We start from the raw sequence: 14,914 nt of genomic DNA on the forward strand, positions 1-14,914 counted from the left end.
TCAATAAGGATGCTGCATAAACATGAGGTAACAGCTATTTATCCTAGGCATAGCTGGCCTGACAAATTTTCAGTGTTCACCACTGTAATGCAAGGATTTTAACTACAGAATCTAAGTTTCATTAGATTATGATAAAAGTCAGGGTAAGTATAAAACCCATTTTATGAGCCAGAGAGATTTTTTTTTCTCCTAGCAACTACTTGAAGGTAAACTTTTTTCTGGTGAGTACAAGTGGTGTTAGTAACTGTAGGAATTTTTTTTTTTGTTCAGTCTTGCAGGAAACCTGATAGCAATTCAATTAGAAAATGCAAATGAGGTCACATATTTCCCACTGGAGTGCTGAATTACCCCAGAGGAAACTGAGCGATATTCTAGCATAACAGTAAATACTTAAGATAAAGTTTTTCACACTGTTCTCATCTGACTGGCTGTTGTTGCAATTGAAAGTGTCAATGGGACCTGTGGGTATAGTTTGCAAACAAGAAATTGTTGTTTATGGAACTAATATTAGGCCCTTATAGCTCACGTCAGCATTTATGAAAAGATAAACTTGAGTGGGATAATATTCTAGAAGAAAACAAAATCAGCTTGCTGGCTTTACTTATCTGGAATTAGCTATGCATTGTTGGCTTTGCTGAGAACATGTACTGGGTTTTTCTATCAAATGCATATTCAATTAACCAAATGCAAAGGACGAAAACTATATGCTTGTAAACAGTGATAGAGCTGAAGATGTCAGTCTTCAGAATACCCCATGTTTCGTATGTGTACACCATGAAATCTTCCTAAAGACTATGGATGATTCTGTGTCATTCTACTTCCAAGCCTTCCATACCTCCCCTTCCAGTCTACACAAAGTGCAGTTTCTGAGATCCTCATCACTATCTATCATGCCAATCCTCTCCACCCACTTCTTTGAATCCTTTGAAGTCAGTGGACCTGTGTTGATTTTCACCAGCTGAGGATTTGGCCCATAAAGGGCAAGCTGAACTTTTTCCCCCCTTATACATATGTGCTGAAACACATTAAATCAGTTGTGACAGACTGTTTTCTCTTCATTTATTTATTTATGTATTTAATTTTTTCTGTAATTATTACTCTATACATTAATATTGATATCACAGAAACAGAGAAGAGAGTTCACCTCAGAAGGGGTTGGGGATACAAGAGGTGTTATGGCAACCCTTGTTGCTGTCAGTAACTTATCCAAGGAGAAATCTGTTTTTACTTCAGTTATTCTCTTTGTAAATCCTACTATCTTCCTGCCCTGTCCTCCCCAATTCTCATAACTGAAGAGGGATTTTGTGAAATCAACGGAAATTGTGCAAGTAAAACCTTGCAAATACATGAATATCCACCAGCACAAGCAAAAAAGTAGAGATATCTGTGTCTGAAAAATCAATACTCACATAAGCCCTGCCTATGTTGTGCTACATCCCATCTCACTTGGGCATTCTTTCAGGAACCAGATGTAGAATCAGCTGCTACACGCCATGAACATGAAAATCTTGTGGAATCAGTGCCAATTGACTGTTCAGGCTATTTTCCCGAGTTACAGCCCTTACGTTATCGTCTGTGTAGTTTTACCCTTGCTAACTGTCTAACATGTTTTCCACCCCTGGGATCACGTATATAAAAGACTGAAATACCTCAACAAGAAAAAAGAGACTTGTTCAGAATAGGGCTTGTTTACGCCATCCCCAGCCAGGGTGTGCCTTTGATGAGTCTGGGGCAATGAAACATACCTTTCTCTGTTCTCTGGATGGGGCGGGGGAGAATACAGGGGGAAGATCCCAAGCAGAAGCGGGGGTAGCACTGTACGCACTGCGTATTTTCCTCTCCCCGTCCTGCTGGGCTGCAGAATGTGTATATGGAACACGGGGGAAATGCTGCTTCATTCTCTTTCCCTCCCTCCCTCCCATACCAGTCTCTTCCCCCATGCACAGGGGATGGGCTAACTCACATGGCAACAAGGTAATGAAACTTGTCCCTCTCACTCCTGCCATTGGATGGGGGCAGGTTTGAATCATGGAGACTGGCAGAGGGGCATTCTGCCTCCCTAAAAATTCTCTTGTGCTTTTAGATGTATCTGATATCCTTCTTTCTTTTCTTTCCTAAACTGGTTTACAGTGTTAAGAAGCTTTTGTAGTTCTCCACAAAGATGATTGTATATGAGTTATTAGTTAGAGGGAACCAAATAGCCTACACAACCCTCCAGTTGCATAACATGCTCACACACTTGTTGTGACTGCAGAATCCTACATTTGCATGCACACGGCATTTTTCATGCACAACACAAACAGCACGTGCATACGGCCGGTTGCACAGTTTGTTCATATAAGCGCACCAGTTTCCTCATGCCAGTGATGGATTTTGCATGCATAATACATGTGTGCGCATTTTGCAGGGCACAGTCTCTTCCTTTAAGGGAAGATGGCTCTGTTAGAATCTCACTCAAACTTTTTCTTGTCTGTCAGCCGATGTGTTCTGAAAGTCTGTGTGGCTTGCCAAATCTGACAATTTTTCTTACTAATTGACTCTAATGTGATCTGTTCTATACAGCCACACCGTTAACTGATAAAAAAAGAAAGTAATGAATTTTTGTCTAACTAGCTGATTTAATTTAAAATGTTTTATACTGTAATTGTATGGTTTCCATAAACTGAGAGGTAATTTTGTTTAATGAGTTCCTAACCAAACATAACATTCTTGACTGTGTGTAGCCAGATTTGATAAAGGTCACAAATACTCCGATTCCACTGTTTGCCTTTGTAAATAGCCATGATCAAACAGCTTGATTTGGCACTAGAAATATCCGAGCTGGATTGGTTCCCCCAATTCCTGTTTGCACCACAAATTATTAATATAGTTTTAGGGGCAGAGGGGGATCTTCTCTGTATCTGAACACTGTTCATTATCTTTAAAGTGGAAATATACTGCCAAAATCACGTCTTATTGTCAATTAATGGCTTCTCTGCAAAAACATTAATTTAATGCCCCTGCTGAAGTACTGTGCACATTGGAACATCTTGCTGCTAAAATGCCAGTTTTCAGAGCACTTTGACACAAATCATTCATGAATAGCAATTTATGCTTTGATGCTAATGGGACGTGACATGAAGCTGTCTTTGATTAAATTCACCACAGAGCTTACAACTATTTGTAAATATAGCTGATAAGTAGCCATAATAGACTTCCGATAGGAAAACAACAGAGAAAAACAGCTTGTGGATTCCTCACCTGCATAGTTGCAACACAACAGCTTAAACTAAACTAAACTGACTGCAGGAGATCTAAAATTGGAAGGGTCATCCATCTATCACATTTTCTCCCCTGCCTTCAACTTTGGCGAATTTAGCAATGACCTAAATACAAAAGAATCAATTACCCTAAAATAAATTCTCCTTTTGTTCTGAAAACCTTTCATTATGCTGCGTGAAAACACAAAATGAAATCACTCTCACCGCTGAAAGATCAAAAGTAGAAAAAAGGTGTATTTTGGAGAAAAGGACCTTATTCTTCTCCCTCTGTTACCATCACTGATGTCAGCAAACTGTTGTCTCCTCAGAACAGAATTCATGCAAATATTTATTCAGCACCATTCTCATGTTCTCTTTGTTAAAGTACTTAGATATATTTTCATTGTTTTATTTTGTGGTTTGGTAAATAGCATTTTCTGCTGTCATTCCCATAGCTACCCTGGAAACCAGCTAAAATGCTTCAGAATAAATACTTTTAAATAAATATGCTAGGAGAAAGGAAATGGTGCCACCTTTCAAAATGTGTATTGGTGTGCAGGAAGAAGAGATATATGTTGGAGGATGGTATTGGAGATTGTTCTCTAGAGACTTGTCATTTATTTTAAAAAAATCTAACCTCAGTAAAATATTGGGTCTGACAATAAAAACATAACAAAAAACAGATTATTTATCTTCTGAAATTTGTCTGACCCAAAGCTATAAAGAGGCAATGAAAATAATAAGACTAACAAATCAGAAAAACACAAGCAAGTCATAAATAATATTGATATTTTGGAAATGAAAACACTTTTCCCTTTCCTCCCACCATGGTTATTGTTTATTCACGAAGCAAGAGTAATATATTTCAGCACTGAATGGGAAATGTTTCATTTCCAGGGCTGATCGCTATAAAATTCATAATCTTTAAAGAATACACCTAAAGACACAATATTATTTATATGCAGAGAATGGCGGCTTATTTACCCAAATGTTAGTGCAATCCAAAATGTTCAGCTAAGCAGGAACACAAAATATATTATATTATATTATGTAAATAGGATTGTGATACGCTCTGCTGGATAATAACTTCCAGATGTCTCTGTAGCCAGAGGCTGACAGATATCAAAGACAGGTTGGCTGGAAGGGGAGAGGTGCCAGCTGGCTGGACTGGTTACCGCTAAGTGTAGCGGAAGGTGAAAGCTGGTGTTACTTAACACACACGGATTTTGTTTGTGGACTAGTGAAAAGATTGTGGCGCAGCTTTCTCTTTGCTGTCTGAGATGGTAACTGTGGTTATTGGAATCCTTCGAGACATTCATCTTATGTGAGTTATTTCCTTCTTAGGTCTGTTTTGTAAATGGGAATTGAGCTTAGCACAACAGGCCACCCATTAAAGTTTGACAAGCCACAAACTAACAATAGCAAGCATTTAAACACAGGGTACTCCTGGCCTTTGCAGTCAATGCAAAATGAAAATGAGGAATCTCTGAGTTCTTGAAGTCAGGAGATAAACAGGCAGAAGCCCAGTAAAGCCAGAGCTCCAAGGAACCTCTTGTGTTTTAAGCATCATCATCTAAACTTGCTTAGACTTTGTCTACATTAGCACATTTGTCAGTAAAAGTTTTGCCAGTCAGGGGTGTGAAAAAACACACCTGCTCTGACCAACAAAACTTTCACTGACAAAAGCGCCGATGAGGACAGCGCTATATCAGCAGGAGACGCTCTGCTGCTGACATAGCTACAGCCACTTGTTAGGGGTGGTTTAATTATGCCAGCAGGAGAGCTCTCTCCCACCGGCATAGAGTAGCCACACAGGAGACCTTACAGAGTGCAGCTGTACAGCTGTGCCACTGTAAGGTCCGTAGTGTAGACAAATTAGTTTTAAACTCTGGAAGTCACCTAGAGTCTCTTCTACATGAGCATTAAATACCAGTATTCTGACGAACACTTAGTGTAGACAAGGCTATACAGCCCACACTCATTTAAGTTGATGGTAAGAATAAACCAGGAAACATGGGTCCCAAGCTTACTGCCATTGAAGTCAATAACAAAGCTCCAGTTATGGACTTCAATGAAACCAGGCACTGACACATAGATTGTCCTGGGAACAAAGGGAGTTTGTCTAATATTAAAGATTGAAGGCAGGGACACTGCCTTCTGTATCTCGTTTAGTTCTGAGCACCATGTTAGCATGTAGGACTTCACCCAGTATCCATTGACATCAATCTAAGGACACATGTTGACTTCAATGGGCATTGGATCAAGTAACAAGTAACAGTATATTTTAAAAGTGAAAATATTGTGGGACAATTTATAAACCTATTAACAGTAAATATGCTGCAAGGAAAACACAGAAAGTAGAGGACATTTCTCCTTGTTACAAATATAGGGCCGGGTTCTGCCACCTTTATGCAGTGTCACAGGCTGGCTGGTCCTTTAAGGGTTTAGCCTGTAATGGATCATCTATCTCCCCCACCCACACATGTACACACATCTGCTGGAGATCAGGTGGCTCAACTTAGTTATCAGACTCAGGTGGGGCAGTGCTGGGGGCTTTCCATAAAGAGCTGGGTAAGCCCAGCTGGAAGTGAGGAGTTCTTATTTTCTAGGAGCAACCTGGAAAAAGGCTGAACTTCAGAAAGGGGAGAAGAGCAGAGAGGCTACTCCCAGAATGAACTGGGTCTGACTGGAGGCAGGAACCCTGATGAGTGGCTCCTGCCTGACCTGCTTAGAAATGGGAGGAGTATGCCAGCCCCTGGGTAGTGGGAGTGTTTCAGGCACAGGAACCTGTGATGAGGCATGGAGAGACTACAGCGTTTGAGGTGTGTCTGTGAGGAAGAGGTGGCTGGGCTGAAGGTTTGGTTGTTTTCATAGTTTTGGATGGACTTTAGTAACCGGCTCCGATGCCCCATAAGGGGCTGGACACTGTAAAGTGGTCCGGTTGGAGGGCCGGGCCGCTCCTACAACTGAGGTAGGACAAAGCACCGTGGGGGAAACTGAGGCAAAAGTTGCTGCAGCGCTACATGTGAACACAAAAGGGGTGGGCTGGGATGGCAACTTTGCTACACAAACACACTGGTTTTACTAAGACTGCTTGAAAAGTTAGGGGGCTACTCAGTGTAAGCATGTGGGACTCTGGCCCTCCCTGATCAAGCTCTAGAAGAGAAGGGTAACCATTGCTCCATTTTAAAATAACGGGAGCGCACAGTGAATACTGAAAACGTGATTTTTTGGTATTTGGCTTTTCATGGGAAGAAATGTTACTTTATTAACAAAAAATTACCTGTATGATTATTCGTAGTACAGTAGCTCCTAGGACCCACAGTCATGGGCCAGGACCCCTTCATACAAACACAGAACAAAAAGATGGTCTCTGCCCAAAAGAACATACTAACTAAATAATACAGATAACATTGCTAATTCACAGTCCTTTCAGGAGCAGTTCTTAATAAATCTGCCCTGATACCTTTGTACTAACTACACGTAGAAACCACTGGGAGAAAGTAGAATTAGATTCCTGGTATGGCATGTGTTTTCCCTCCTGTTGCAGAATGAGGTGCACTGTAAATATAGTCCAGAGGACTTTGTTTTCATTCCTCACGTGGTCATGATACAGGGAATTCACCTAAATCTGTCTGAAATACACCATGGGGTATCCCACTCATGCCAACCCACTAGGGACCCTAGAAACAGCTAAAATAGATCCAGCGATTACAGAGTAATGATCTGCAAAGGGCAAATGTCATGCTGAATTTGTATCCACTAAGTGTGTAGAGAATCAGCAGGAGAAAAGATGATACTATTGCAAATGTAGGCCCCAAAGTAAGTGGCACATTGTGCCTGTCCCTTATTCAATTGCATGGGGGTAGGGCGAGTACAAGGTGACCATCTGCCTATATTCACCCCAAGCACAAAGGTTAGGAACATGCATAGTCCCTGTTTTTGGGGGAACACAGGGATTGCACAAGGCATACATCACTCCATAAAGGATGATAAAGTGGAGTGATGCCCCCCACACACCCCAGCCATGCTGAACCACAGAGCTGTTTGGTTGTAGGAGAGGACAGCACGCTGAGGAGGCAGCTCCTGAGGCAGTGTCTCTCCCTGTGTTTATAGCTGTGCAGCTTTCTCTGCCCTCAACATAATTTGGCCCTACATAAATAAAAGACAGGAGGGCCCAGGTCTGCATTCCATTCTGGCCCTTTATCCTGCTCCAGGGAATGTAGCAAGTGGAGGGAAAGTGGTGTAGAGTAGCATAAATTCTGCTGGGGGTTGGCTGATAGTACAAATAGCCACACGGCAGCCACCATCACATCTTCCCCCCCTTCCTGCGACAAACACAGCTCAGGTAGAACAGAGAGCCAGGCTCAGAATATGCTCTGAAAGAAAATGAGGTGGTGGGGAGATTCAAATGGAACTCTCAGTATTAAGAGAGTAGAAAGGAAGGATGCTCCAGTGGTTAGGTTATTAGCTATGTTCAAGCTCCTCCTCTGGTACAGACTCCCCGCATGACATCAAGCAAGAGTCTCCGTCCCTTCGTTCTGCATCTGTAAAATGGGAGTAACAGTGTCTCACATGGATGTTGTAAGAATAAATACGCTACTGGTCGTGAGGTGCTCAGATGCCATGGCAATGAGGCCGGTGTAAGTATCTAAATGGATAGATCATATCTCTCTGAGTCCAAGGGGTTAGCTAAACAAAAACTGTTTCACAGCGAAAAATTAAATTGTGAGCTGGATTAGCAATTAGTATACTTAAGCTTCCATATTTACATTCCACATTTGAGTTGGGCATTAGATCTGTGCACGTTCAAAAGAACACGCTAGATTGCTGGTGTTTATAATTGATCGTTGTTGCTATTCCTGAGAAATTCTTGGATATTTCAGTCAGAAGAATGAACAGGTCTGGCATTCATTCTCACCAGACTTTGTTACAACATTTGTCTCACAGTTTTTGAAACAGCAGAAAAACATGTTCAACTTATTTAAACAACACAGGAGAAATTAAGGCCGTTAGAACACATCAACAAATGAAGATGAAAAAGAGTTGTTGAGTTTTTATAAATAAGATTGTTGTTGTGAGGCCCTTTTTGAAATGCTGCATACCAAATTCAGAGACATGTCGACAATGTATTCTAGTGTACGAAAACATCATCAGGGCAACAAGGAAGCTAGTCACTGTCTAGTCACCTGCCAGCAAAGACTAAAAAGGCTGATACTGCCTTGCCGAGCTGACACTAATTATTTCAGTATACACAGAGGTCTGGGATTCGTGTTAATTCTCAAGTCTGTCTTTAGTTCAGACGCGTTCCACTGTGTGAACTCAGCAGAGCACAAATTATTTGACCGTTCCTTCATAATCTGTCCCCACACTCACATGCCAATTATGCAAACGGATCCAAATACCTGCTCCTCAGAGGAACCCCGCTTGGGAACTACAAACCAATTAAAAATTAAAGAAGAAAAAGAAGTATAGACTTCCCCATAGCTGGCATCTGATAGGCCTATTCTAAAGACACACATTTCCGAATATTTTCTTTATTTAATGCTGCCTCTGATCAGTGGTTGAGGGAAAGCATCTGTGATGTTAAAGTAGAAGGGACCTATTGAAAATATTGTACTTTATGAATGGTTTACTAGTGGTAATGTCAACGGCACCTACTTTATCCTAAAACATACTGGAAGTCCCTCCAAGAGCCACACTATGATGCTGTTCCCTTATTCATCACTTGCTAAAGTTAGTGCTCTTGCAAATGTATCCCAATAGTGATCGGCAAAGTACTGATGCTACAATAGTGGTGGTGCTTTTGAGTAAAGGCATACAAAACCATGACCATGTCAAGTCCTAAGGCTGATCACTATAGTTACCAGGATTAGTGTTAGAGTTGGTTGAAAATTTTCTCACTCTGAAATTTTTTGAAGGAAAATAGTCTACATATTTTGAAAAATTAGCTCATTGTTAAGGTTTCTACTAAACATTTTTTCCAAATTTCTCTCAAATACATCAAACATCATTGAGGTCAGAGGGCATTTTGGGTGCACAAGGAATACAGCGTCACAGCCAAGGTCAGTATCCATCCAGCATGAAGGCCCAGTTTTTAAAATGGTAACCTATTTTTAGGCACTATTTGCATCATTCAAATTTGCACTCATATTTTTTGAGCCAGCAGTGACTTGCAGGTGCAAATCCAACTCACTGTGCACCTAGTAGTGTGATGTCTAAATAATTTAATTTGCCCACATAATTAATTATAATCTTTCCCTATATATCTTATTCCGTGCAGCATCCCACAGTGAGAAAAATTAAGTAAACTGATCAATGTAACTTTTGTGGCAGGAGTAAAATTGTTGTGCTACTCATCACTAATGTGTAAATATATTCTGTGACTCCAGTGCAAAAAGGCACTTAAGCATTTGCTTAACTTTTTGCATGTAATTAGTCCCACTGAAGTCAGTGAGGCTGCTTATGTGCTTAAAGTTAAGCATGTGCATGTTTGTAGGATTGGGCCTGACTCACTTCTTAAGAAAGCCTGATACACATTATAGAACAGGGATCGGCAACCTTTGGCCCACGTCCCACCAGGTTAAGCCCCCTAGTGGGACGGGCTGGTTTGTTTACCTGCCATGTCCACAAGTTTGTCCAATCGCGGATCCCGCTGGCCACGGTTCGCAGCTGCTGCCAATGGGGGCTGCGGGAAGCGGCACGGGCCAAGGGATGTGCTGGCTGCCACTTCCCACCGCCCACATTGGCCTGGAGCGGCGAACTGCGGCCAGTGGGAGCTGCAGTTGGCGGAACCTGCAGACGCGGCAGGGAAACAACCAGGCCCACCAGGGTGCTTACCCTGGTGGGCCGTGTGCCAAAGGTTGCCGATCCCTGTTATAGAAAATAGCTAGATGCACAAGATAACAAAGCTCTTTGCTTTGTTCTCAGAACTCGCACATTTTCCTAGCTCTGATCATTTTTCCACAATTTGATTTTTTGCAGTGAGGATGGCAAAAAGATTGAGAGTCTGGGGAAACTATCATTTTTGTCTCCACAAACATCCACATGTGGCCCCTCTGAGATGCTAATGAGAATTTGTAAAGCTCGGGTGTGATTCCATCAGTGGCAATGGCATTTTCTGTTAAAAAAAAATAAAATAAAATAAAAGGCCAGTGTTTGCCAGGAGGAAAATCAGTAATTTTCCTAAATTGGCCAAATGCAAAATTCTTCAATCTTTATCTCAGTTCCTTTTTGTCTTTACAAAAACCTGCAATAAAACAAAATATCCCTCACAAAACCTTGAGAACCGCCACATGCAGTGAAAAAGAGAATGATTGCAGGCTGTGAAATATTACAACATTTTGCAAAAGCCTTCACTGAAGGCATATGTATATATTCCAAATCAAGTTATTTTATGTACAGAAAGAAGGAGCTTTGATAATTAACCTTTTCAACACCAGAGCAGAAGAATTGTCAAGCCCTGATTAGTTAGGACAGACAGCTTACTTCCACAAAACCATATACTGAAAGGTATTGATACTCTTTTAAAGCCAATGAGTAGGTTAACATGGTACAGTGGAGTTAAAACACCTCTGAGGAGTTTTGTTATTTTTGTTTTTTGTTTTCCCAGTAGATTATGTTTACTCAAAAATTGCACACTTCTTTATCCAAGACGCTCACAAAGCTTTCTGCAATTGGTATAATGAAGACAGTACATTCTGGAAAGCAGTTTGATTTGGTAATGACCGTTCTATACAGTATTGAAAATGAAGTGGCAGCAAAGATGCCAATAAAGTCTATTATGCCTCTGTGATGCAGAAATGTTTGCTTCATTTTAATAACAATAATTTTTACAGCGACGCATGAACATTCCATTTAAGCAAGCATCACTGTGGCAATAGTCCCAAGAGGTGATTTTTTTTCCCCACTTGGAAAAATAACTGACTGCCTCTTGCTTTCTTTTTCCTCAAAAGCAGCAAAAAGGGAAGAAAAATGCATCTACAGATCTTGCATCGCAACCGAGTGACACATTAATACCGTGGCGCCAGCCCCAGAACTCTAACGGGCTGAGAAGGCAAAAGAGAGACTGGGTCATCCCACCAATCAATGTGCCAGAAAACTCAAGAGGGCCCTTCCCTCAGCAGCTGGTTAGGGTAAGTGCAACTATTGAAATAATAATAATAATAATAATGTGGCTGGTCTGGTACAATAACAGGTGCACTCCAAGTCTGTAACACCGGAGATCTGGCGTCAAACACAGCCTCATTTCTCTCTCTGCCTGAGCCAACGTCTGTCCTGGAGGTAAAGCACTTACAATCTGAAGCAAATTCATGTCTTCCTTCCTCTCAAATCCAACTCAGATGGAGTTTAATCACCTCCTTCTTGCTAATCCTGGGGGGGAGAAGTTGGCTCCACTCTCCAAAATGGCAGGTTGCCAACCCTCTCAACTGGATAATGACTGCAGGTGTGAAGCCAGGAATGGTGACTCCTAAGTATGAAAGGGTGTTAGATCCTGAACATCCTTTCTCAACTATCAGTCAGAGTCAGGATCCAGATGTATGTTTGCCTGCGTGAGAAGGGTATTGATGTACAAAGCTATATGAAATCCTTCGTTAACTAGCTCCTACATTACGTTGCTCGTTTCTTCCCTTACTATGGTGTTCATAGAGATCAGCTCATAGCCCCATCGGACATTATGTTGACATTTGGACAACATAATGTCCAAATGGACTACAGGATGCATTTGATTGCTGTTGATAAATGGACTACAGGATGCATTTGATTGCTGTTGATAAATGTAGCAAAATTATAAATGCATGCGACTGTTTGTTTTATGAGCTCTGATTTTGGTTTCCGGAAAGGAAAAATACTAGCTGTCAAAAAAAAATGTAAATAAAATGAAGCCTCACTGACTGATATTTTATAATTCTTCCTTTAGAAGAAAATTGTGACATAATTGCAGAATTTAAGAACTAATTTTGAAAAAGCAGTGGTGTGTAATTTACACCCCTTGTCAGGAAATTCACCCCGCTCTTCTTGAAACAATGCTTGCCGAGCCCTTTCCTGGATTAAAATGAATTGCTGTCATTACCTGTTCCACACTGATTAGCTGATACTTTGCGTGGTACTTGGAAAGAAAGAGTAGTTTGCTCAATCCCACAGAAGTATCAGGAAACTTGATAAATCACGTAATGTCTGAAAGAAGCGCATTCACAGCCCACCAGATATCAGGTGCAATTGTGTTGTTGGTACAGTATCTCTGCAAGGAGTACAGAGATGATTTGGGACAGAATATTATTGACAGTCAGCTATTTTAATACCTGATTTTCTTTTTAAAAAAGAGGCTTTAATTTCATTCACTTTGCTGCACACTTTTGCAGATACTGTCATGCTGCAGTTACTGTGATGTGGGGTAAAAATAGTACTCAAGGATTTATGTAGCCATACGTGTGTGCAATGGTATATGTTGCACATATGAATGTAGGTGCCGAGTACATTTAGAGCACAGGCCTCTCTTTGTGAAAATCAGGTCCATGATGTACGACACAGTATTAAGGACCAAACTGTGCCTGTCAGCTGCTGAGGTGCATGAGTGGGGGAAGGGTGCAAGAAGCCTTCCCCCTGGCATTCAGCATCCTCTCGCCTTTTAATGTGATGTCCTATTGATTGTAATTTGAGTTCCCCAAATGAATTAAAGGGAGAAAAACTCAATAACTCAAAAACCTCACTAAGCAAAATGGATAGTTTGGGTTACTTCTGAATTCCTGTCAGCAAGCAGGCTAATTGCAGAAAGAGATCCCCCCACATTGCCTTCTTTATGAGTTTTGGCTGAAGAGTGACAGGAGGCTTTGGCTCCAGCTTATTAAACCTTGGCATACGTTAATGTTATCAGGTTACCTACTGCAAATGTATAGGTTCATCGTGGTTAATATCTCCCACATACTTGTCATGGTCTGGAGATAAGATTGTAGAACTCCAGAATGTGAAGTCATGTTCACAAATGGGGAAGGCAATTGTTATCTTTTATATAGGTACGGAGGAGTAAATATTCACACCTTAAAGAAACACCAGCCTTGGGGAGAACCAGCTAGACTCAGCAAACCCCCTCATGGCTTCAAGATCTGCTGTGCAGGCAGTAGTACAAAAATAAAAATAAAATAATATAAATGAAATCAAAATTTGGACAGAGAGGGGAGGAAATGATTTAAAATACTGTGATTTTTTGTTCTGCCTCATGCAGTGAAGAAGGAATTGTAATGGAAGGGAAAGTCACAGCCTAGCACAAATGGCACAGCTTGATTGAACATGAGAATGCCTGATGTTTCTGGTTTGTGTGTTTGATATTTGATGGTGTTCAGTCTCATTTGTGGCATCCAGTCCCTCGACCCATTTGATAGCCCCTATAAGTGGGGGTTGAGTGAAGTGAGTGCTAGCATGTGTTAAAGGTTCACCAGTTAGACTCTGCCCTTTAATTGGCGAGAATAGGACAACCCCATGTTTTCAAAGACCAGAACTGTGTACTTATGTAAATCCACATGATGTTCAGATTGCTCTACGGCATTCTGCTGTCTAATAGAGCTAGGTGAACAATTCTGGTCTGATTTCAAACACTCCTGCTGATTGGGTGTTGGGTTTTCTGTTCCCATCTGTTCACATATTAGAGCAGAAAGAGCACATGAAGAAATACAGCATTGAGTCCAACGTGTGAAAAAAGTGCGTGTCAGAGAATGCAATCGGTTTTGTAAAGCTTTCAAAACTAGCAATAGCTCCTAGACCCTGCACTTGCCTTTGGTCTAGAGAGCGCTGTCTGAGCTTACATTTTAGATGCAAGTATAGCTAATGAAAAGTTGTCCATCCATTATGATATCTATGAGTAGTCTTGTACATCCAAGATGAGGTGTCAAATGATATGAAAACCTGAACATTAAAAAAGACCCAACCTACTAGATGTACAATTTTATCCCACTGCTTGCTGGATTCTGTTTGCATTTTTATAGGTCAGACTAATTTGAAATGCATAGGCAAATCTTTCGTGTGCCCTCCTACTCCTGCTTGCTATTGTGAAGGGGAAAATTCCATTTTATGGAAGTTGATTAGTTACTTGTCAGTATATTTAGCAAGGCTGTGCCTGAATGAAGTTTAAATCATAGCAAAGGTGAATGCAGCTTGATGGGAGCCATGTAGGGCTGTATTTTGAGCTATCTGGTTCAGTTGGGATCAGCTGTAATTCTCTGCTCGTTAAAGTGTTTCATTCTGGCAAAATGAAAAAGTAAAACAAAAAAGAACCGCCCCCCCCCCAAGCTTCTAAAAAGTTATTCCTGGGGTGGGCTGGAGGAGGGAATAGAATTCTTTCTGGTAATTACAGGGTTTTGTTTTGTTTCTTTGAAAGAACATCATGTCTGTTCATATGTGTCAACCACTAGAAGTTTGATTGTATTTCAGTCGAGGGCAATACAATAAAAAAGAGAACAAATATCTGTTTGGGTTAAAGTGACCAGACAGCAAGTATGGAAAATCGAGACATCTGGTCACCCTAGTTTGGGTCTGGCTGCTAAGAAAACATTAGGAATACAGAAACAAATTGTAGGCCAGATCCTGAGCTGGTGTAAATCTGATCCTATGTGAATGTGTGAATATAATTCGCAGATGTTAAGGCCAGAATAGACCACCAGGACTATTGCGTCATAGCCCAT

General features: G+C 41.0%; 1 protein-coding gene across 2 annotated transcripts in view; it reads left to right on the forward strand.

The window, feature by feature from the left end:
- The window catches only part of CDH4 (cadherin 4), a 718,652-nt gene that overhangs the window by 467,887 nt on the left and 235,851 nt on the right, over positions 1–14,914 (forward strand). Inside the window, exon 4 of one of the 2 annotated variants that reach the window (XM_050917772.1) lies at positions 11,195–11,374. In XM_050917772.1, coding sequence (XP_050773729.1) covers positions 11,195–11,374 — 180 coding nt within the window. The remainder of the gene's footprint in view (positions 1–11,194; positions 11,375–14,914) is intronic. The other variant, XM_050917773.1, reaches the window with a different exon arrangement.

Source organism: Gopherus flavomarginatus, chromosome 11 (assembly GCF_025201925.1).
Source record: "Gopherus flavomarginatus isolate rGopFla2 chromosome 11, rGopFla2.mat.asm, whole genome shotgun sequence".
NCBI classification, from domain to species: Eukaryota; Metazoa; Chordata; order Testudines; family Testudinidae; genus Gopherus; species Gopherus flavomarginatus.